We start from the raw sequence: 22,977 nt of genomic DNA on the forward strand, positions 1-22,977 counted from the left end.
CTTCCCAGGGATGCAGGGATCCAATCCCTCTTTTCAGGAGCAGACCTCTAGAATATCTCTCATTATTGAGGGATTATTTTTACAGCATTCACAGAAAGACTCTTGGTACTCCAGTGTGAGCAGAGTGTGACAACTTCAGGGTTTGTGTTTTCACAAATATGAAATGAAGATGACACAGGATCTATTTTGATTTAAATTAGGAAAGTGCAAGTTAATTCTTCAATTTAAGACTTGCCCATCCAAGTCTTCCTGTCTGTATGAATAATTAAGGCAGCTGATCCAAGAAACTCATCTGAGAACTTTGACTGCTTGTAGGGAAAATCATGGAGCTTGTCAGCACTTAAGTGACCTAAGGAAAAATAGCTGAAATGTTGTTTTTGATGACACTTATTCACATCTATGGCAGGGGGTCAGGTTATATGTTTGGAAAGGACACGCACAGAGCAGCTGCTGGAGCCACTGAGGTGCTGCTGGGCTGGTACCTGGTGCTGGGAATGCCAGGGCCTTCCAGGCTTCCAGTCTGGGGCTCCAGTGCTGAACATTCCTTGTTCTTGGGGGCTGGGGAGTGGCTTTAGTCAGGCACATTTGGAATGATTTGTGAGTCCAGTTTTCCACAGTCCTTGGGAGCCTTTGTTGCCTGCCTTGGGGCTCAAGACTCTGCAGACTGCCGAGTAAGTGAGACTTTCCATGTATTTAATGTAATCATTTATCATTTGCATTCCCAGAAGCACATGTGGTATTTCAAAAGCTGAATGTGACTTTGAAATTAAATATTATCTAATTATTGCTTTTTTCAGTGATGACCATTTTCTTTGTCCTTCATATTTCTCTCCTGGCTTGTGTGGCAGAGCCTCCCCCATTCTCACTGATCACATGCCCTATAGAAACACATTCCCACCTCATTTCACACCCTCTCCTGGTCAGTAGCAGTTCCAGGAGGGGAGGTCTCTGCTCTGTCTCGGTAGGAAGCCCCAAGGTTTGTGGGAAGCAGCCTTGCAAGACTAAGTCCTGCCTTCCCTCGAGGTTTGCAGAGTTGTTATAATTCTCATGTGGTTTATCCGTGCTTGGATGTCATTCCATCAGTCTTAACAAGCAATAGAAATGAGAAATGGAGGCGGTGAGCACAGTTAGGGCTCACACAGAGGCCCCAGGGTGTGGCTTTGGGACTGTGCCCATGGGAACTTTATCCACTCAGGGTTTGTGTGTTGGGGCTCCCCTGAGTTCCCTCCCTTCATTCCCAGCTCATGTCTGTGGCTGCCAGCCCTAACCCTGACCCTGTGTGTGTCCCTGTCCCACAGATGGAAGAGATGCAGTGGGGCAGTGGGGTGTGCAGCCAGCCCCAACCCTGACCCTGTTTGTCCCATCCCACAGATCGAGGAGATGCAGTGGGGCGGGGATGTGTGTTCTGTGTGTATGCAGCCAGCCCTAAGCCAGGCCTGACCCTGAGCCTGTTTGTCCCTTCCCCAGATTGAGGAGATGCAGTGGGGCGGGGATGTGTGTTCTGTGCCCCGCTCGGTGTGCAGCCAGCCCTAAGCCAGGCCTAACCCCAAGCCTGTTTGTCCCATCCCACAGATCGAGGAGATGCATTGGGGCGGGGGCGTGCGCGCCGTGCCCCCCTCGGTGTGCAGCCAGCCCTAAGCCAGGCCTAACCCCAAGCCTGTTTGTCCCATCCCACAGATTGAGGAGATGCAGTGGGGCGGGGGCGTGCGCGCCGTGCCCCCCTCGGTGTGCAGCCAGCCGTGCCGGCCGGGCGAGAGGAAGAAGATGGTGAAGGGCATGCCGTGCTGCTGGCACTGCGAGCTGTGTGACGGGTACCAGTACCAGGCCGACGAGGTCACCTGCCTGCTGTGCTCCTACAACGAGCGGCCCAACGAGAACCGCACCGGCTGCCGCTCCATCCCCATCATCAAGCTGGAGTGGCACTCGCCCTGGGCCGTCATCCCCGTCTTCCTGGCCATGCTGGGCATCGTGGCCACCATCTTCGTGGTGGCCACCTTCATCCGCTACAACGACACGCCGATCGTGCGCGCCTCGGGCCGCGAGCTCAGCTACGTGCTGCTGACGGGCATCTTCCTGTGCTACATCATCACCTTCCTGATGATCGCCAAGCCCGACGTGGCCGTCTGCTCCTTCCGCAGGATCTTCCTGGGGCTGGGCATGTGCATCAGCTACGCGGCGCTGCTCACCAAGACCAACCGCATCTACCGCATCTTCGAGCAGGGCAAGAAGTCGGTGACGGCGCCGCGGCTCATCAGCCCCACCTCGCAGCTGGCCATCGCCTCCAGCCTCATCTCCGTCCAGCTCCTGGGCGTCTTCATCTGGTTCGCGGTGGACCCGCCCAACATCATCGTGGATTACGATGAGCAGAAAACTATGAACCCCGAGCAGGCGCGAGGAGTGCTCAAGTGTGACATTACGGATCTACAAATCATTTGTTCCTTGGGCTATAGCATTCTGCTCATGGTGACGTGCACTGTGTATGCCATCAAGACTCGGGGGGTCCCGGAGAATTTTAATGAAGCCAAACCCATTGGATTCACTATGTACACTACCTGTATAGTATGGCTTGCCTTCATTCCAATATTTTTTGGCACTGCCCAGTCAGCAGAAAAGGTAGGTGAGAGTGCCCAGGATCCGCTGTGCTTGCGGCCACGTGCTGGTGCTCAGCTTTCCGTGGATTTCCAGCTGAGCTCTCCAGCCGCTCCTTCCTGACTCAGGGCAATCTGTGGCACTGTTTTCCTTCCCCGTTTAGCTCGTGGGCCATTCATTTAAAGAACTGGCAAATGATCGATAGCAATCACGTTAACCATTAGTTTTATTGTTGCATCTTTTTCAATTGTTTCTTTACAGGAGGATAAGTGGGAATTAGCTGTCATATTACCCACAAAGAGGCATCTCCTAACTAAATCACTTTGAATACAAGATGTAAGCAGGAGAACTGTCAAAAAAATACCCAGGTGGGCTCCTGTGCCTCTGGAGCTGAGGGCAGTGTGGAGTGTGATGAGTGCTCTGCTCACAAACAGCTCCAGGACACATTTACACTGCGGTGTAAAGGGCCTGTCCTGAGCTCCAGGGGCTGGGCCCGGCGGCTCCAGCTGATGCTCCATGATGCAGATTCACCTTTACTTCTCCCTGGAGAAAAGCTGTCGTTTCAGAGGGATTTGGCAAACACCACCACGTCCAGTATTTAGAGAGCAGTGGTGATACTGGGCTGTCCCGAACTGCTGTCAGTCTGTTTTACCCCTCCACCCAGCCCAGCCTGTGTCCCCATGTCCCCGTGTCCCTGTCCCCATGCCCCCACAGGGCTGTGCAGCTCCTGAGCTCTGTGACCAGGCTCGGTGCCCAGCCTCTGCTCCTGGGGCTGTCCCCTCCTGCCCTGCCCTGCCCAGGGCTGTGCTGCAGGAGCTTTGCTGCTTTTCCTCCTATTCTGGCACTCCTTTTGGGTGGGGGTGCAGGGATTGTGCTTTTTGGTGCTTGCCACTGATTTCCTGTCAGATATTCCCTCTGGAAAATATTGTGCCTTAGCTGAGGCATGCACGTCTGCTGAAATGGAAATTGCACCTGCTGGAAAGTCTCATGCAGCACAATCCCTTCAGCTGAGCAATGGGGTTATATATAACACAGGGGTTCCAGGGGATGGGTTTATTTTATTCTATCGATAAATACAAGCATAATGTTGTTGGGTGGAAGGCATATTGTAACCACCTGCCTTGTTCAGGGCAGAGAATAACACCTCCAACAACAAAAAACCAAACCCTGAGCAAAGTGCTGCAGGTAATTCATAAAAGGTGAATAATTCAAGCAGGAGCTGCTGCAGCAGGTGGAGGAAGGCCAGAAATCTGAGATTCTCCAGGATGAAGATGAGCCATGAGGAGCAGGAGAGGTGGAACGTGGTAAAAGCAGATATCAGACATTTTTACAGCTTGAGTTCACTCACCCTGTTTCTCTGTCCACATCAGAAATGGAGAGAAGGTGTGGCTGGCTGTGATTTATGGCTCAGCTCTGATTTATGGGCTGTGTTATCCTGTACTGTGTGTCCTGCTCTCCCTTCCTGGGCACTGTGCAGCTCTGGGCTGTGTTATGCTGGATGGATTGTGTATCCTGAAAATGCTGTGCCAGCTCTGGGGCAGGGTTTGTGCTGTCCCTGCTCAGACAGGTCCTTCCTTTAGAGTGTACTTGATGGAAAGCCACTGTGGCTTTCAGCTGAAGGAGGGGAAGTTTAGACTGGATATCTGGAAGGAATTCTACCCTGTGAGGGTGGGGAGGCCCAGGGAAGCTGAATATTCCCCCAAAATCTCATTTTCTCAGAGTGTGTCATTGGGCTGATGGAGACAGAGATGTCATTGTTATGTGTTCATGTTTCAGAGAGGTTCTGCTGCCTCAGAGCTCTGATTGCTTTTATTTAGTAATTGTGCTGAGATTAAACAAATGCATTGCTGGATGTCTGCAAGCCAGGGAGAGCTGTCAGAGTGCTCCTGAAATACATCCTGCCAGTGGGGCTCTTCTCCTGAATGATCTTCAGGGCTTTTATCAAGTTCAAAAAGTTCTAGCTGTGCCTCTGAGTGAGGGGTGACTGCTGTTCACCCACTGTGGTTGCCCTGCCTGGGAGTTTTGCTCTTCCTGCAGTGATGAGAAATGGGGAAAAGGTGAAATAGGGAAAAGAGCTGTCACCTTCCATCAGCTTGTTTCTGCATAACTTTCACTTGTAAACTGTTGGGGTTTTCTGGGGGGGTTTGTAGGTTTTGCAATGAAATTTGAGGTGCCTAATCCCATCAGCTCTTCCACCTTCCTTCTTGTTTCTCTATTTTTTTTCAGTGCCCCTTTTATTCAAATCAATAAGCAGGGCAAGTCAGGCATATTTGGCAGCAACACTTTTACTTATTGTGTTGAGTGTTCCATAAATACTATAATTTGAAGGCACATGCAAAATGGGTCCTTGTTCAGATTAAATAATGTCACATTAGCACAGGAGCACTTCAGTCTCTGTTCTATTTTTTGGTGGAACTAAGTTACCCTTCAATTCTGTGTAACACAAATACCAATTAGCCAGGTAGGACACACGTTTATTTTCTCCCGTGGGAAGGCTTGGGCTGACAGTTGCTATAGCAACTCTGCATGTGTGGATTTGGGAGTTAGGAGGAATTTAATGCAAGATTTGTTGGCGTTTCACACTGTGGGATGGTGGAGGAACCCAGGCTCTGAGGCTCCCGGGGAATGTGCCTGGCTCTGCCATCATTTGGGGCTCTCCCAGGCACAGCTTTTGTGCATTGCAGCTTTTGTTTCAATCTTTTAAATTATTTTTGCTTAAAGGAGGATTCTGACACCAGGAATTTCTCATTGATGCACTTTCACTTCATTGTCTGCATGTTCAGGTGCTGAAGTTCCTAATTCCGTCCAGCCTGGGCTGTGTCCCTGAGAGCAGCCTGGAATTTGGGGATCTGGCACTGCAGCTGTCCTGAGTGAAGCCTGAACTGAGGAGCAGCTTCAGCTCAGGCAGTTCTGACCTCCACGAGCTGTGGAGAGCCTCAAAGCACAGGGTACTCCAGAAAATCCACTTCTTTGGAGTACTGGAGTTCCACCTTTAATTGAGGAGAAATTGGGTGTTCTCTGAAATACTCAGTGGAATTTTTGGAAGGCTGATGACCTTCACTACAAAGGTGATCCTGGCCTAGGTTTTTATCAGGTTATACAACAACACTGCTGAAAAGTGTATTAAAACCCTTGTGGAAACCTCTGAGTGTCTGTGGGGTTTCAGTTCTAATTTCTGCAGAACTGAACAAAAACTTCAAGCACAGCTCCTGGGTAAAGTTCTCAGTGAGATTTCCTTTGTTACCTCCTGCACTCATTGGCCTGGTTCTGGAGTTGGCACTGGGGTTTGGGAAGGTTCTGGAGCAGGCACTGGGGTTCGGGAAGGTTCTGGGGTTGGCACTGGGGTTTGGGAAGGTTCTGGAGCTGGCACTGGGGTTCAGGAAGGTTCTGGAGCTGGCACTGGGGTTTGGGAAGGTTCTGGGGTTGGCACTGGGGTTTGGGAAGGTTCTGGAGTTGGCACTGGGGTTTGGGAAGGTTCTGGGGCTGGCACTGGGGTTTGGGAAGGTTCTGGAGCTGGCACTGGGGTTCGGGAAGGTTCTGGGGTTGGCACTGGGGTTTGGGAAGGTTCTGGAGTTGGCACTGGGGTTGCTGTGCCAGGGATGGCTGGGGAAGGAGCCCCTGCTCCTCACGTGGTGTTCTGGAAGAGCAAAGACATTTGGGAATGAACAGGTTCCCCAGAGTGCTGTAACCCCCAGCAGGGCTCTCTGGAAGGGGTTCCTGCCCCTGCTGGGTCCTGGCACGGGTTCCCCAGCACTGCCAGGCAAAGGGAGGCTGCAGGTCTGGTCTGCGTGCTGCCAGGGCAGGCACTGGCAGGCAGGGAGGAGCACACGTGCACACCCAGAGTGAAACGGGCGCTGATTGCAGTAATTAGATGCTCCTCAGAAGACCATAAATTAACGGTGATTATGATTCCTGGAAGAACAGAAGCAGAAGGTGCAGTAACGTGGCTCTGCTTTATCACATTTGATGCATTGTAATGCTCCTTTAATGTTAATATGTACTTTTGTAGTAAAATCTAATTGCAAACACTGAGCAGGAGGAGCCCAGGGCCACAATCGTGCTCCACATAATTACCTGGCAGGGGGGGCTCCCCCAGCCAGCAGTGCCACCAGCACAGCAGATGGGGCTGGCACAGGGCTGTGCAGGGAGGGCAGAGCTGGGGATGAGCCCCAAGCCATGGGGTGAAATGTTTGGTTATTGGAGAGCTCTCTGTGCCAGGTAGCAGCAGGACCACATTGTGTTTGCTGTGCAGGGAGGGCAGGGGATGAGCCCCAAGCCATGGGATGAAATGTTTGGTTATTGGAGAGCTCTCTGTGCCAGGGAGCAGCAGGACCAGGCTGGGTTTGCTGTGCAGGGAGGGCAGAGCTGGGGATGAGCCCCAAGCCATGGGGTGAAATGTTTGGGTTTTAGGAGCAGCCAGGGAGCAGCAGGACTGCACTGGGGTTTGCTGCTCTCTCGCAGGGGACACGGGCTCAGTTAAGCAGAAGTGGCTTCATCCCTGTCCCCAGGGGCTGCTCTGTCACCAGGGACCCTTTGAAGCCTCTGAGTGGCTGCTTTGATGTCTGATGTTGGCACTGAGGGATCTCTTTGCTGTGATAATTCCGGCCTTTTCCATTCCCAGCTGTGCTGAGGAGACAGAAAAGGGAAATTGTTTGGAAGATGGGAACATAAATGGAGCCCAGAAGGGAGAGGGCATCACAGAGGTGGCAATCAGAGAATATCCTCAGCCGGGAGGGACCCAAAGGGATGCCCCAGCCCAGCCCCTGGCCCTGCCCAGACACCCCAAATCCCACCCTGGCATCCCTGGCAGGGCTGTCCAAAGGCTCCTGGAGCTCTGGGGCTGTGCCCATCCCTGGGCAGTGCCAGCACCATCTGGGGATGAACCTTCCCCAAAATCCAGCCTGGGGCTCCCTCCGTGGCATGGGGGCAGCCCTGGCAGCTGCACCAGCTCCTCCCCAGCTTTCTCCATCTCCACTGTGACCGTTCTGCACCAGCCCCAGGTGCGGGCAGGCTCCGTGTGATGGAGCAGCAGATTTGGGAACATTTTGGTGCCATTCCACCTGTGAGCCTGGCCCGTGGCTCTCAGCATCACCAGCTCTGGGCAGCCCACAGCTGTCCCTGCCCTGGGCTCACCCTTTGTGTCACACAGGAGAAGTGGGGAAGGAAGGTCCCTTTTCCCCTGGGATTTCTGGTGCATGCTTAACTGCCTCTGGCTAAAAAGCAACACAATCTTTAAAGGGAAAAACGTGTAGGTGTTTAATGCATGGTGTTGACACGTACTTTTTTTGTTCCTCTTTTTTTTTTTTTTTTTTTTTTTGAAAACGTAGCATTGCCAGGAGGGTTTTGCATCTGAAAAGCCAGCCCTGCTCGGGCCCTGGCAGCCCTATCAACAGTTCTTATCTGCAGCACGAGCTGACAGCCCCTCACCGGGAAATAATTACAGCTCCGTGGAGTCCAGGGCAGTAATTACTGTGTTGGTGAAACTTTGCTCTGTGCCTGCCTTGTGATATCTCTGAGTGTCAAACCCGCTGGGCTGACAGCATCATTGCCTTGCACAGACCCTGCCCCGCTGCTGGGCAGGGCTGGGGGTTTGCAGCTGACTGAATGGCTGGGGCAGCCCAGGAAGGCTCAGCCTGGCCAAGCCCTGTGCTGGGATTAACGCTGAGAGGGGCTGGGGCAGCCCAGGAGAGCTCAGCCTTGCAAAGCCCTGTGCTGGGATTAACGCTGGGCAGGGTGGGCTGAGGCAGGCACCAGTGGGAGCTGTGGCTGTGGGGTTATGGAACAGCTCCTCAAAGTCAGTCAGGAAGGAATCAATCGCAGAATAAGTGACTGCAGACAGGCGAGGGTCAGTTTGTTTGAGTGTCCCTGTTTGTGATCATGTATCACCACAGGAATGGTGAAACCACCCTTGGGTGCCCAGAGCCAGGGTGAATGTGGCACCTGAGGAGGTGATGAACATGGTGCTGCTGTGGGTTCATGGTGGCATTTGGTGATCCCAGAGGTGATTCTGTGACTTTAATGAGTATTTTGCATTCCGTGTTTATTCAGGGTAAGTGGTGGTTCCCAGAGGCACTGACCCATCCCTGCAGCCCTGATCCCCCTCCATGTGCATGTTTGAGGAGAGCCCCATCTCAGGGGCTCAGGGGGTGCTGTGGGGCACTCCCTGTGCCAGCCCTGCACGATTGTCCCTGTGGGCTCAGCCGGAGCACGGGGGCTCTGCTGGGGCTGGGGATGGAGCTCGGGTGAGTCCTGCTGCAGAAATCCCCAGCTCCCTTTGCTGCTGCTTTGTTTGGAGCGAGCTCCTCACCCTGCAGAGCATCCCAGGGCACACAGAGCCAGCCCAGCCCAATGTGAGAGAGCAGAGCTCAGCCAGGCTCTGCCCCCGTGTTGTACAAACACAATCTGCTGTTTGGAGGCAGAAATAATGGCTGCTGATTCTGAGCTCATCAGCAGCAGAGCCTGGAGGGCCCCTTCAGTACAATGGCAGTTATGCAGGTGGTTCTCGTTTCCTCGCTGAAGGTGGATGCTGGAGTCAGACTTTGCTCTCATCGGGGCTTTCAGCAGCAGGAATTGGTCCTTGAGCACTCCTGGCAGCTCCTGTGAGTGGGTGATGAGAGCAAAGGGCCCCAGATGGAGCAGCCCTGCAGAAGGAGCATCCCTCATGGCCGGAGTGGAGCTTCCCTTCTGTTTGCTTTAGAATAAACAGGAACAGAAGGAAGGACAAGGAGAACTGCCAGGGGAGGAGCAGGAAGGGCCAGGGGAAGTGGAAGTCTTGCTTGGCATGGGTGACACAGAGAGTGAGTGACGTCCCAGGGCACTGCCAGGGCACCATCCTGCCCCAAACCACTGAGGGGGAAGGGAGCATTCTGCCCTGGAGTCAGCTATCCAGGGAACAGGTGGGAAGGGACCCCAAATCCCGCCCAGTGCCACCCCTGCCATGGCAGGGACCCCTCCCACTGTCCCAGGGTGCTCCAGCCCTGCCCAGCCTGGCCTTGGGCACTGCCAGGGATCCAGGGGCAGCCCCAGCTGCTCTGGGCACCTGTGCCAGGGCTGCCCGCCCTGGCAGGGAACAATTCCTTCCTGGTATCTAAACCTGCCCTCTTCAGCCTGTTCCTCCAAAATCAGTGAAAAGCCCCAAGCTGCAGGCACAGGAAAAGGAATCCCCTCTCCACACAGCAGGGCCTCTGTGGATCCTGGAGACAGATCTGGGCATGCTCTGACACCAGCATCAGCTCCTTTGAGCTCAGCACAGCTGGGCACAGCTGCCTTTGCAGGGGAGAGCTGAGCTGCTCTGCAAGGACCATCTTCAGTGCAGCAGGGCCAGTCCAAAAGGTAGGACTCTGTACATAAGAGATGGGGACAAAAATATCGACTGGCAGGATTTATTTGTTGTTCTAAGTGGTTTAAGCAGGCATGTAATAATAATAAAAATAGAAACCATCACGCTCACTCATAGAAATTGCCTCATGTTTTGTCTTTGAGGCATAAGCTTAGCAGAAGGTTAAAGAGAATCAACAGTGGATTTTTGTAGACTAAAGCAAAAAATTTGCGTCCCAACCCTACCATGTCCAAAGTGATTTGGGGGGTGTTTGTATTTCTGCAATAGCAGCTTTTCTTGCGCTGTTAATTGCTCATTAAACACCATCCATTCAGTCTTTAGCTGCCTCTGCCTCAGCAGGGAAAGCTGAGGCTTAGCCCTGCCCAGGCTGAGCCTCATGGTTTCAGCAGTGACAAATAATGTGTGTGTTGTAAATTGAATAACTTGAGTGTTCACAAGCTCCACGTTGGCCTTACCTCTAGAGACACTTATTTAAGAGAGGGAGTAGGAGGACAAAACAAGCGAGGAACAATATGCTCTCATCTTCCTCTTGTTCCTCTGATTTACATCTCCGGCATCAGAGCAGCCTGTAATGCTTAATGGAGATAATTAAATATCATTTGGAGACAAGATAGCTCTTTTTAGCGGGAGCAGCTCGTGCTGCACCTCGGAGCTGGCAGCAGTAATTCACAGGGAGCCGCACAGGAGAGGCACGGGAGGCTCAGCAGACTCTCCTGGGTGGCAGGAAGGGAAAGCAAAGGAAATCAATTCCTTTAGCCAAGGTGCTTAAACGTGATTAGAGCTGAAGAAAGTCTTGTGAAAACTGGTATTAGGGAGTAGTTAAGATTTATTCTGGTGCCTTAATTGGAGGACCAAGGAAGTCAAGTGATTTGATTCTCCAGAAGTTGAGAATCAATGTTGTTTTAGCAGGTTTTATTGACTGGAAGATGAACTCTGATAATGACTGCAGATAAGGAAGGGAGGTCAGGCCTGCAGATGTCCCTGGTGGTGCAGAAGAGACGAGCCCTGTCCGGGCTGGGTCTGATGGGACTGAGCCAGCCTTTGCTGGGGCACAGCCCAGCCTGGGCTGCCCGTGTGTCCCCTTGGGCTCGGGGGCTGCCTGGAACCCAGCCCGGGGTCCTGGGCTTGGGAGGTGATGCCCAAAACAGCAGCGACCAGGTCAGGTCCCACAGTAGCATGGTCTGGGACAGGTTCCACAATAGCATGGTCTGGGACAGGTCCCAAAGATTCAGGTCCCAAACAGCATGGACAAGGTCAGGTGCCTAAGAAGTGGCTGGGCTTATCTCAGCTGGGCTGGGCTGGGCTGGGCTCGGAGCAGAGCCCAGCTCACTGCTCTCTGTCCAGGCCTGGCCCAGCCCAGCCCGGCTTGGAGCAGAAGCCCAGCTCAATGCTCGTTGTTCAGCTCAGAGCAGAACCCAGCTCAATGCTCTCTGTCCTGGCTCAGCTCATAGCAGGACCCAGCTCAGTGTCTCTGTTCTGGCCTGGCCCAGCCCTGCTCAGAGCAGAACCCAGCTCGGTGCTCTCTGTCCCCTCATTGGCAGCAGGTTCCCTTTGTCCCCAGTCCCCAATCCTGTTTGTTCTCAGGCTCCTGGAGGCTCCTGGGGCTGCAGCTGCTGCAGCTGTGCAGTGCAATGGAGCACCAAACGACTCTGGGGAGGTTTCACAGCGCTCGAGGCACCAATGGCCAGGCTCTGCTTTTTTATCCTGTTCAGACCCATTAATCAGTTACAGATCCACATTCGTGTCTGCAGCTCCTCTGTCAGGCCAGGGATGAGTTAAACACGTGAGCTGGTTTGGGTGTAAACTCGGGCTTTTCTCCCCAGATTGCTCAGTCTGAGCACCCCAAATGCTCTGAAGGATTCGCAGGGAATTGTGGTGGTGTCTGGGGGTCTGACTGACTGAGTGTGGGAGGGAATTTTGGAGTTAATTTGGAGCTGGGGATGGAGTGGGAGCTGCAGTGGCATTGTGCAGGATGGGATGGGATCGCTCGCAGGTCTGGGCACTGCTGGAATTGTGCAGGATGGGATGGGATCGCCTCTCAGGTCTGGATATAGCTGGAATTGTCACGGCAGCGCTGGTCTGAGATGCGGGTTTGCTTTATTCCTGCAATAAAAGGTTAGATAATTAAGAGAGAAGCGCTTCCCTGATGCTCCGGGCTGATGCACGCGGGTGCCTCCCGAAGATCCGGGGGATCGTGGAACGGCTGGAGTTTGGCAGCTCCTGAAACGCCAGACTTTGGTAATTAAATCTCATTGAAACGAGCACCTAAATGATGTTGTATTCGGTGGGATTACCCATCGCCAGCTTGGCATGACAATAACGCCCGTGTGCGTGTCACAGCCCCAGGACCGCGCGGAGCCGGGGAAGCAGTGATGATGGTGATGATGATGATGATGATGCACCGGGCAGTTGCCATGGCAACGCTGTTCTAATTGTGACACATAGCAGCAACAAGAATCGGCTGGCTCTAGTCACGGAGTTAATGAAATGCAAACTGGCACGGCTCTGGGGGAATGCTGGCCAGGAGGAGGAGGAGGAGGAGGAGGAAGGCCTCCGGTGCGGGGACAATCGCAGCCCCTGCCCTGCTCGGGGCTCTCCTGCCCGGAGCTCTGCCGTGGGATGAGCGGTGAGGAGGGGTCGGGGCAGCCCCTGGGGCCGGCACGGAGCTGGGGAGAGGAGCACAGAGCCTCCAAAGGGCATTTTCAGCCAGGGAGATGCTGCTGGTGGCTGGCGCAGCTTCAGGGGAGCTTTGGGCATCTTGGTTCTTGCAGGGGCAGCTGAGCGGCCCTGTGTGGGTCCTGCCCGTGTGGGGCTCCATCCTTTTTATTGTTTTGATGTTTAAATTGCTGTTCTTTAGCACAAGGAATTATTTTCCTTGTGCCAGGGTTTAAACTCCCACCGATGGCTGGTCAGGAGCAAAGGCTTTGCTGCCTTACCCAGGAATCTTCCATTCCTTCAGCAGCTCGACCACACTCGCTGCTCACTGTCACCTTTGAGACAATGAAATCATTTTCAGGGAATGGTTTGAGTTGGGAGGGACCTTAAATCCCACCCCTGCCGTGGCAGGGACACCAACCACTGTCCCAGGCTGCTCCAATGTCCCAGTGTCCAGCCTGGCCTTGGGCACTGCCGGGGTTCCAGGGGCAGCCAGAGCTGCTCTGGGCATGCTAACAAATTAATGAATGAATTAATAACAAAAATAAATGAATTGCTGACTGCTCTGGTCCCCAGCACACTCCACAGTCCATACCCAGCACTGTGGGGCCTCAGGACATGTCCAGCCATAACGAGTTTTTTCTAAGTAGCCAAAGCAATTTGTAAATGCTCTGCTTTAAGTAATAATTACATTAGCATTTCAAAAGTCACTGAAGAAATGGCTGGCTTCATATATGTATATTTGTCATGTTCTTTACTGCCAGTGCTCTGCTGCAAGGGCTTTAAAGAGCAGTAATAATGTGGGATTATCCTTTCCCTCTCCCCCTCCTGCACTGGCACTGCCTTGCACTTCAAATTCCCCTGAAGGTCTGCAAGCAGAATTAGATCTCACTTTGTATGCAAATCTGTGGAGTGGATTCTCAGTGTGGGGCCGGGTCAGACCTCAGTGACACTGAAGGATTGCAGCTGGCTTGGGGCATTTGTGGCACTGGGGGGGCTGAGGTGACCCAGGCAGGGCTGGGCAGGGCCATGGGCACCTCCTGGCACCGGCTGGGCAAGGAATGGTTTGTGGGGCTGGTTTGTGGGGCTGGTTTGAGGTTCTGCACACTGGCTGGGCTGGGAGTACACTGGGAAGACTGGGCTGCCTCAGTACAAAGGGCAGTGGTGGGGTGGATGTGGCACTCGGGGCTCTGGTCTGGGGCACAGGGCAGGGAGCAGCCGAGGGCTGATCTTGGGGGGCTTTGCCCAGCTCGGGGACTGTGTGACCAGCAGCCCCCAGGGCAGGGCTCATGGGGGCTCCTTCCCTCAGTCTGCTCTCGGGGAGCCATACAGGAGGGACACAGGCTGTGCATGAAGTGCCTGCTCCCTGAAATGGGCACCCTGGAGTGCCCAAACCAAGAGCAGGTTGGGTGGGTTTGGCAGAAACCGTGCCCAGCTGGTGCCAGCAGGGCCTGCCCAGGGCTGTGTGCATGGGCACCTCTCACTGCAGCCCCCAGGGCTGTGTGCATGGGCAGGGCTCACTGCACACACCCAGGGTCACCGCTCACATCCAGGGGCTGCGAGTGGCCAAGCTGTGGGGTCGCAGTGAACATCTGGCACCCAGCTGTGCAGGGGAACAAGTTTTGTTCTCCTGGGAAGGCCAGAGGGTTTCAGGGATGGGGAATGTTTGGGCTGAGATTTTGTGAGCCTGGCGTGTGGGTCATGGAGCACGTTCAGTGGCTGAAGCAAGTGGAGGCAAAGGGAATTTATTAACTGGAGTGTCTCAGGAAAAGAGCAGCTTGATCTCAGGGAAAGCCTTCCAAGTGGGCCAGACTGGCTGGATATAAACCAAGCATTTATGTGGCTGGTCAGGGCAGGCAGAGTTGGAGTGAAAGGACAGAAAAAGGTGTTGGAGATGAACCTCCTGGGGGATCTCTGCTCTCGTTAGGGCAGGGCCTGGGCTGGAGCAGCTGGGTGTTCATCCTGGCAGGAGTGCAGCCGGATGGCTCAGGAGAACCTGAGCGGGATGGGCACTGGGTTACAGCTCAGTTACAGCCAGTCAGGGCAGGAGGAGCCCTGTGCTGGGGCTGCCTTGCACTGCTGGCCTGGTCAGTCCCTCTCCTGAGGCTGCCTTGAGGCTTCACTTGCTCCTTTTGCTTTTTTTTCTCAGTATTAGCTTGCTGTGTGTGACTGGGGGACTCTTAGCGGTGCTTGTTGTATTTATTCTGGATTATGGGTTTAATTTTGCAAGGCTTGAGCACCTGAGGTGAGAGGGCTGCTGGCCGCCCTGGCGTGTGGCTGTGTGATGTACTGGGCAGGGGAACAGAACTGCAGCCCCGGGCTGGTGCAGAGCCCGAGGGGGAGAGGAGCACCCGGGCACCCGTGCCCGTCCTGCCAGGCTGTGAGTGATGCTGGCAGCGCTCTGCAGGGCTGGCACGGCAGGGCTGCACTCGCAGCTCCCATTGCCGTGGCAACCTGGCCACATCAGGGGCTGCTGTGCCTGAGCCTGGGCTGGCCCTGAGCCCCCTGAGCCCCCTGAGCCTGCCCAGCCCAGATCCCACCTGCCCACACCCTGGGGCTGCAGGAGCTCCTGCCTCCCATCCTGCTGCTCCTCTCGGGAGGAGCGCCTGTGCTCCAGATGCTCCCTGCCCTGCCTTCCTCCTGCAGCTCCCTCAGGGCTCCGTGCAGAGGGAGGCAGAGCAGGGTCTGATCCCTACTGGGCATCCCTGCAGCTCCCAGGAGTCATCCATCCCTGGAGCTTAGAGGAGCCATGGATCCCTGCAGTTTACAGGAACCATGGATCCCTGCAGCTTGCAGGAGCTGTGCATCCATCCCTGCAGCTTGCAGGAGCTTTGCCTGCAGCTCACTGTGCAGCTGTTTGGTAAAGCAGGGGTGTGTGTGTTTAGGGGGAGGCTGCCTGGGCTCCATCCCTAAAGGCAATGTTTGATCCTGGCATGTTTCTGGGCCCAGCCGGGACTCTCTGCTGTGCTGCATGGCCGTGAGCAATCTCATGGAATGCTCCAGAACCTTCCACAGCTCCTCTATGAAACTGGGCATGGGGGTTTGCCATCTGCGGATATTGGTGACTGCAGGGTTGGAGAAACCTGGTGTGGTGGGGACATCGTGTGTTCCTGGGGACACTGTGTGCCTTTGGGGACATTGTGTACCCCTGGTGACACTGTGTGTCCCTTGGGGACATTGTGTGTCCCTTGGGGACATTGTGTACCCCTGGTGACACTGTGTGTCCCTTGGGGACATTGTGTGTCCCTTGGGGACATTGTGTGCCCCTAGGGACATTGTGTGTCCCTGGGGGCATCATGTGTCCTTGGTGATGTTGTGTGCCCCAGTGCCAGCCTGTGCCAGCCCCAGCCCTGTGCAGTGCCCACCACCCTGCAGAGACACAGCCCTGGTGTCTGATGTTATTTCCCTCAAAATCTCGAGCTCAGGGTTGCAGGGTTGGGGTTTTTCTCCTTTTACATTGAATTATTCAATAGCTGAAGTGAGTAAAATTAAAGATTTCTAGACTGGTGACGTTTGGAATGTAAGAAGGATAGCAAAATCTGTTTCATTTGAACTCTAATCTCTGGTCATGTATAAAATGAATAAAATGCAATAAGTGTGGAGAAATATGATTTACAACAGCAGCCAGAGTCTGGCTCTGAATGCCCAAAAATGCCAAGATTGTGTGTCAGTCAATTTAGCAGTGCAGTGGCGAGGGGAGCAATGAAATGAAGGCTTGCTCTTTTTGCTCTTTTTTCCTTTCCTTTTTTTTTTTTTATTTTTTGTTTTTTGGAAGAAGTGACAGATGAAGAATTATTTCTAGCTCAAAAAAGCCAAGTGCTCAGCCCGTGAGAGAGGGAAAAGCCATTATTGTAATAATAGAAGTGGAGGATGTGCATTACTCCTGCTGCACTTTGTGTTTGTCTCCTTTAGTGATGTGTAACTTATTTTAGAGCTATGATCACAAATAGGAATGCCAAGCAAGAGACGTTAGACAGTTCTGAGGACTGATAATGGCATTTCTGGAGCTCTTCCCTCTGGCTGTGCCTGAAATCCAGCCAAGCCCTGGCTGGAGTCCCTGGGTGAGCCAGCAGGGGTGGGAGGTGTCAGGACCCTCCTGCAGGGGAGCAGCCCCTGGCTGGGTCCTTCATCCACTGCAGTGTGTCCATCCCTGGGGAAATGTGGGCAGCAGGACGGGGCACCATGAGAGGGGCTGTCCCTCTGCTGTCACCAACCAGGCCAGGGATCCCATCCCACTATCCCATCCCATGGATCCCATCCCATTATCCCATTATACCATCCCATCCCATGGATCCCATCATCCCATCCCATCCCATCCCATCCCATCCCATGGATCTCATCCCATCCCATGGATCTCATCCCATCCCATCCCATCATCCCATGCCATGCCATGCCATCCCAGCCCATCCCATCCCATCCCATCCCATCATCCCATCATCCCATCCCATCCCATCCCATCCCATCCCATCCCATGGATCTCATCCCATCCCATCATCCCATGCCATGCCATGCCATGCCATGCCATGCCATGCCATGCCATGCCATGCCATGCCATGCCATGCCATGCCATGCCATGCCATGCCATGCCAGCCCAGCCCATCCCATCCCATCATCCCATCCCATCATCCCATCATCCCATCCCATCCCATCCCATCCCATCCCATCCCATCCCATCCCATCCCATCCCATCCCATCATCCCATCCCATCCCATCCCATCCCATCCCATCCCATCCCATGGATCTCATCCCATCCCATCCCATGGATCTCATCCCATCCCATCCCATCCCATCCCATCCCATCCCATCCCATCCCATCCCATCCCATCCCATCCCATCCCATCCCATCCCATCCCATCCCATCCCATCCCATCCCATCCCATCCCATCCCATCCCATCATCCCATGCCATGCCATGCCATGCCATGCCATGCCATGCCATGCCATGCCATGCCATGCCATGCCATCCCATCCCATCCCATCCCATCCCATCCCATCCCATCCCATCCCATCCCATGGATCTCATCCCATCCCATCGTCCCATGCCATGCCATGCCATGCCATGCCATGCCATGCCATGCCATGCCATGCCCTGCCATGCCATGCCATGCCATGCCATGCCATGCCATGCCATGCCATGCCATCCCAGCCCAGCCCAGCCCAGCCCAGCCCATCCCATCATCCCATCCCATCCCATCCCATGCCATCATCCCATCCCATCCCATCCCATCCCATCATCCCATCCCATCCCATCCCATCATCCCATCCCATCCCATCCCATCATCCCATCCCATCCCATCCCATCCCATCCCATCCCATCCCATCCCATCCCATCCCATCCCATCCCATCCCATCCCATCCCATCCCATCCCATCCCATCCCATCCCATCCCATCCCATGGATCTCATCCCATCCCATCATCCCATGCCATGCCATGCCATGCCATGCCATGCCATCCCAGCCCAGCCCAGCCCAGCCCAGCCCAGCCCATCCCATCATCCCATCCCATCCCATCCCATGCCATCATCCCATCCCATCCCATCCCATCCCATGCCATCATCCCATCCCATCCCATCCCATCCCATGCCATCATCCCATCCCATCCCATCCCATCCCATGCCATCATCCCATCCCATCCCATCCCATCCCATGGATCCCATCCTGTTATCCCATCCCTCAGTGGGATCCTCGCCCCAGCAGGGCAGAGCTCAGTGCCAGGGCACAGAGCAGCAGCAGGAGGGACCAGGGGGAGCAGAAGCTCTCCTGCCCAGGGCTGGGGGTGCACAGAGCTCACTGCAAACCCCCCTGCCCTTGCAGGGTCACTTCTCCTGCACATCCTCGACCCTTCTGTGCAAGGACCCTGAATTCCAGGGAGGCACCAGCTCCAAACCCCTCCCATCCCCTGCTGGCCTGAGCCAGAGCTTTTCTTGGTGATGACTCCCAGGTGACCCCAGGCAGCTCCTGGGCCCCTTCGCTGCCTCTGAACCTGCCTCAGGAAGCCAAGGCAGCCCTTTCTGCAGCGCTGGAGGAATGTGCTCAGCACTGTGTGTGTGACTCGTGGCGCTGCCTCTGACACTGCTTCAGTTCTCTCTCAGCCATCAGATGCTGCCTGAAAGCAGCACTTGCTTGTTTCCATTGCTGCTCTGTCCAATTATCTGGCTAATTTAATTTCCTTCCAGATAAGCTGTTAGAGTTTCTCTTGCAGGCTGGAGGGACAAAATTCCTCCTCTCTGCATCTGCATCAGCACCCTCAGAGCAATTCAGCATTTGCTATTTTGAATTATCACACAAGTTATGGATATAACCCATAAACGTTTATTTTTGGTGCATGCAAATTTCTTGCATAAGGAGGTTCCTAATATAAGGGAACAAGCTGTATAAAATACTTAGCTGGAATAGCTGAGATGTTTAAAATACAGACATTCACTCCATCTCTCCTCCACACGTTTGTGTGAACCACAAGCTGGCACACTGGATGTGCTGGGTGCTCTGGGGACGTGGGAATGGATGGTGGCTCTGACAAGGTGACATCAGGAGCAGCAGGTTCAGCCTGCAGGCACTGGGAGTTGGGAATTTGTGCTGTTAGTCCTGCTCACTCTGTGCTGGCTGCCTCTGCATGTGGCCCTGCAGGGGAGCCTCTCTGGGAATGTGAGTGAGGATTCCTGTGGATGGCTGAGCCTCCTGCTGCCAGGAACTGCTGGGACAGGATCCCTGCATCCCTGCATCCCTGCATCCCTGCATCACTGCTGCGGGTGCTGCCACAGGGGCTGGGACATGACTCTGCCCTCAGCAAGTTGGACTTTTAGGTGCGTCTGTTGGGGGAATTCTCATTTTGTTGGCATAAATTGTTATTGGGAATGAGGAATTGTTCCCTGGCAGGGTGGGCAGGCCCTGGCACAGGGTGCCCAGAGCAGCTGTGGCTGCCCCTGGATCCCTGGCAGTGCCCAAGGCCAGGCTGGACACTGGGGCTGGAGCACCTGGGACAGTGGGAGGTGTCCCTGCCATGGCAGGGGTGGCACTGGGGGGGATTTGGGGTCTCTTCCCCCAAACCACTCTGGGATTCTGGACATGCAGTCCATTCCCTGAGCCACTCCACAGGGGCTCTCTGTGCCTGCCTTGCTATTTCTGCTCTGATGGCTGTGATCAGCACAACTCCTGTGATTTCTGTGTAGATCAGATTTGTTTATAGACCTTGACACTTGCACAACACATGCAGAAAAGCCAGTCCTTTATTCACATGGCCAGTCCTTTATTCACATGGCCAGTTCTTTATTCACATGGCCAGTTCTTTATTCACATGGCCAGTTCCTTGTTCACGTAGCTCATTCTTACAGGAAATATCAGAAGGCACTGTATTAAACCTATCTGGTTAACAACACACTGAAACTCACTGAGGGTCAGTAAATGGCCTTTGTGCCTGCCCACCAAATCCTTCTATTTCTGGATGGTTTACATATTGTGTTCACTGATTGCCATGGGACAGATTTCTTGTTTTTTACAGGTGCCAATGGTTCTCTTACCAGAAGGGTTTGTGGTGTAGCTGCTTTCATTCTGGTTTAGTTGTGCTAGCTGCTTTCATTCTGGTTTGTGCTGTAGCTGCTTTCATTCTGGTTTGTGCTGTAGCTGCTTTCATTCTGGTTTGTGCTGTAGCTGCTTTCATTCTGGTTTGTGCTGTAGCTGCTTTCATTCTGGATTGTGCTGTAGCTGCTTTCATTCTGGTTTGTGGTTCTAGCTGCTTTCATTCTGGATTGTGCTGTAGCTGCTTTCATTCTGGTTTGTGCTGTAGCCGCTTTCATTCTGGTTTATGGTTCTAGCCGCTTTCATTCTGGTTTGTGCTGTAGCTGCTTTCATTCTGGCTGCTGGTTTGATAGAGCACCAGGGCCCAAACCACGTATTATAATGTCTCTCCCTGCATGCCCCAGGTGCTGGCACAGCCAGGTGGGTCTGGGGTCCCCAGGGAGGGCACAGGGCTCCTGCAGGAGGGGCAGGGCCCTCTCCCACCCCTTGCACCCCCAAATCCCCCAGGGCACGTTTTGCACTCACGTCCTTTCACCTCCCATGGTTTTGCAAACACACGGCACAGGGGAAGCTAATTTTAATTTTTATTAAAAAGTGTTTCTCATTCTTATATTTGCACAACATAATGTAGAGAATGAGACAGAATCTTCAGATGACCTGGAAAAGCCTTCTGGGAGATTTATAAACCGTCTACTTCAGCTGTAAGAACATTTGTTTTAATTCCCATATAAAAGTGAGATAAATTGGCTTGTAATAGCACGAGTCCAAAAATATCTCAAGTTACCACTTTATTTCCATATTGCAACATAACACAATTCAGTGCATAATTAGAAAGCTGAATTAGGGAAGAGGAACAGTTGCTCCTGATTAGACTGAAGGCAAAGCTTTAGCCTGCAAAAAGGGTTCTGACTCCTAAAGGGACTTTTCAAAGCTCTGCAGCTCTGAGTTAAGTTGTTCTATAAACTGGAGGCTCAGTTCTTCTGGCCCAGCAGCTGGAAAGCTCTCCTGGGTTGGCAAAGACAGAGGCCTGATCCTGCAGGGCTCTGCTTCCCAGAGAAATCATGGTTCATGCAAAATTAGCCAGTGATGTATTTTGTTGTATAAAAATTGCCCGTTATTAGATGTGTGTATTCCAGACCAGTCCAATTTTCTCTCAAGGTTTGGAAGGCAATTTTTGTGATTTGCATGAATAAAGCAAGAATCTGGAAAACATAAAAATCTAAAATTCAAATGGAAATCACTTATGTAAAAGCCGTGATAAATCTAGGTGCTTTTGCATGTGAATGATGTCCTCGGGGTTGGGTTTTCTCCAGTGCCTGCTTCAAAGTCGCTGCATTTGCAATGCAGTGTGTGGAGTTAAGATTTGTCAGAAGTCAGAGTCTGCTGGAGAGAGATCTGGGTGAGGGGGACCCTTCAGAAGGGTTTGTCCCTCTGTCAGAGCAGATGTGGCTCCAAACCCTGCAGGGAAGTGGCCAGGGAGACCAACACCAGATTGCTTTAGAGAGCCTGGATTTCCTCTGGCAATGCTTCCAGTCATGGCAGGGACACCAAATCCCACCCAGTGCCACCCTGCCATGGCAGGGACCCCTCCCACTGTCCCAGGGTGTCCCAATGTCCAGCCTGGCCTTGGGCACTGCCAGGGATCCAGGGGCACCCACAGCTGCTCTGGGCACCTGTGCCAGGGAACAATTCCCATCCATCCCTGCCCTCTGGCAGTGGGAGCCATTCCCTGTGCTGTCCCTCCATCCCAGGTAAATGTTCTCTCTCTCTCTCTGCACTTTCTTGTAGCTCCTCCAGGCCCTGCAAGGCCACAGCTCTGTCACCCCAGAGCCTTCTCCCCTCCAGGCTGGATAAGCTCCATCCCAGTTCTCATTCATGTCGAGTCTGAGTATCTCTCACTAAATCTGCATCTTAATTTCTTAATTTAATCTCAGGTTTGGGAGCTGCCAGGTTCAGCAGGCAGCTGTAAAAGGCACGCATGAGTTATTAGACTCCCTTTGTCAGTTAAATCTGATCCTTTGTACTTTAAGTCACCCATTTGCATTCATCTAAAATGCTTCCTGAGAATTTATCAGAAGAAGTGAAATAAGAAATGAAATAGTTTCACGTAAACTGCATTTTTATGTCTAACTGGTAAAACCACAAAGCAGAGATAAAACACATAAAACTGAGGCTCTGCATAATAAGCATATCTATTAGTTTCCCTTATCTTTAGGCTGCTCCCATTTGTCATGAGAAGCTTTGTGTGTCACTCATCCCTCCTTGTTCTACAAACGCTCTTTTCTGCCTCCCTTTTATCTCCCATCAGTGTCTGCAAGGTGGGAGCTCTGGAGGTGCTGCCAGAGACCCCTTTGATTAAATAATCATCTCACCTTCAACCCCTTCCCAGCAGGAGAAATCAAACCCAGCTCCTGAGCTGCTGCTGCTCAGGATGGAGGGGAAGGGTTGGACCCAAGGCTGAGGCAGCCCCAGTCAGTCCAGTTCCCCCCTGGGGCACAGCAGCTGCTGCAGGGTGCCCTAATTACATAAATCACAATAAACTGTGGGACCTTGCTGTGGGAACTGTGCTAAGGCCCCTGCAAGTCTCGGGCACTGAGGCTGTTGGTGGATCAGGCAGAGCATTTGTGTGGGACATCACAGTGGCTGCAGGGCAGAGGTCTCAGCTCCCTCATCTGCATTGCAGACTGGTTAAAAATCGGTGTGAAATGTGTGTGTGGATGTGTGAACTGCTGCAGCCTGGCCAGGCCTGTGGTGTGTAACATGCAAAGTTGTTAAAAATTCCTTTACAACTGGTGTTTGTGTGTGAGGTGCTGCAGGCTGGCCAGGCCCTATGTGTAATGTGTGTGAATTTGTTAGAAATGGCTTTACTGTGGTATTTAT

At 53.3% G+C, this 22,977-nt stretch overlaps 1 protein-coding gene across 5 annotated transcripts in view; it reads left to right on the forward strand.

The window, feature by feature from the left end:
- Nucleotides 1-22,977, forward strand: part of GRM7 (glutamate metabotropic receptor 7) — a 159,137-nt gene that overhangs the window by 117,415 nt on the left and 18,745 nt on the right. For 4 of the 5 annotated variants that reach the window (XR_010028865.1, XR_010028866.1, XM_063165058.1 and 1 more), the window contains exon 8: nucleotides 1,678-2,613. The exons of the other annotated variant lie outside the window; for it this stretch is intronic. Coding sequence is in view for 2 of the 4 variants with exons in the window: in XM_063165058.1 (XP_063021128.1) it covers nucleotides 1,678-2,613 (936 nt within the window). In the remaining 2 variants the exon portion in view is untranslated. The remainder of the gene's footprint in view (nucleotides 1-1,677; nucleotides 2,614-22,977) is intronic. 5 annotated transcript variants of the gene reach the window in all.

The sequence above is a fragment of the Melospiza melodia genome, chromosome 10 (assembly GCF_035770615.1).
Source record: "Melospiza melodia melodia isolate bMelMel2 chromosome 10, bMelMel2.pri, whole genome shotgun sequence".
Classification (NCBI taxonomy): domain Eukaryota; kingdom Metazoa; phylum Chordata; class Aves; order Passeriformes; family Passerellidae; genus Melospiza; species Melospiza melodia.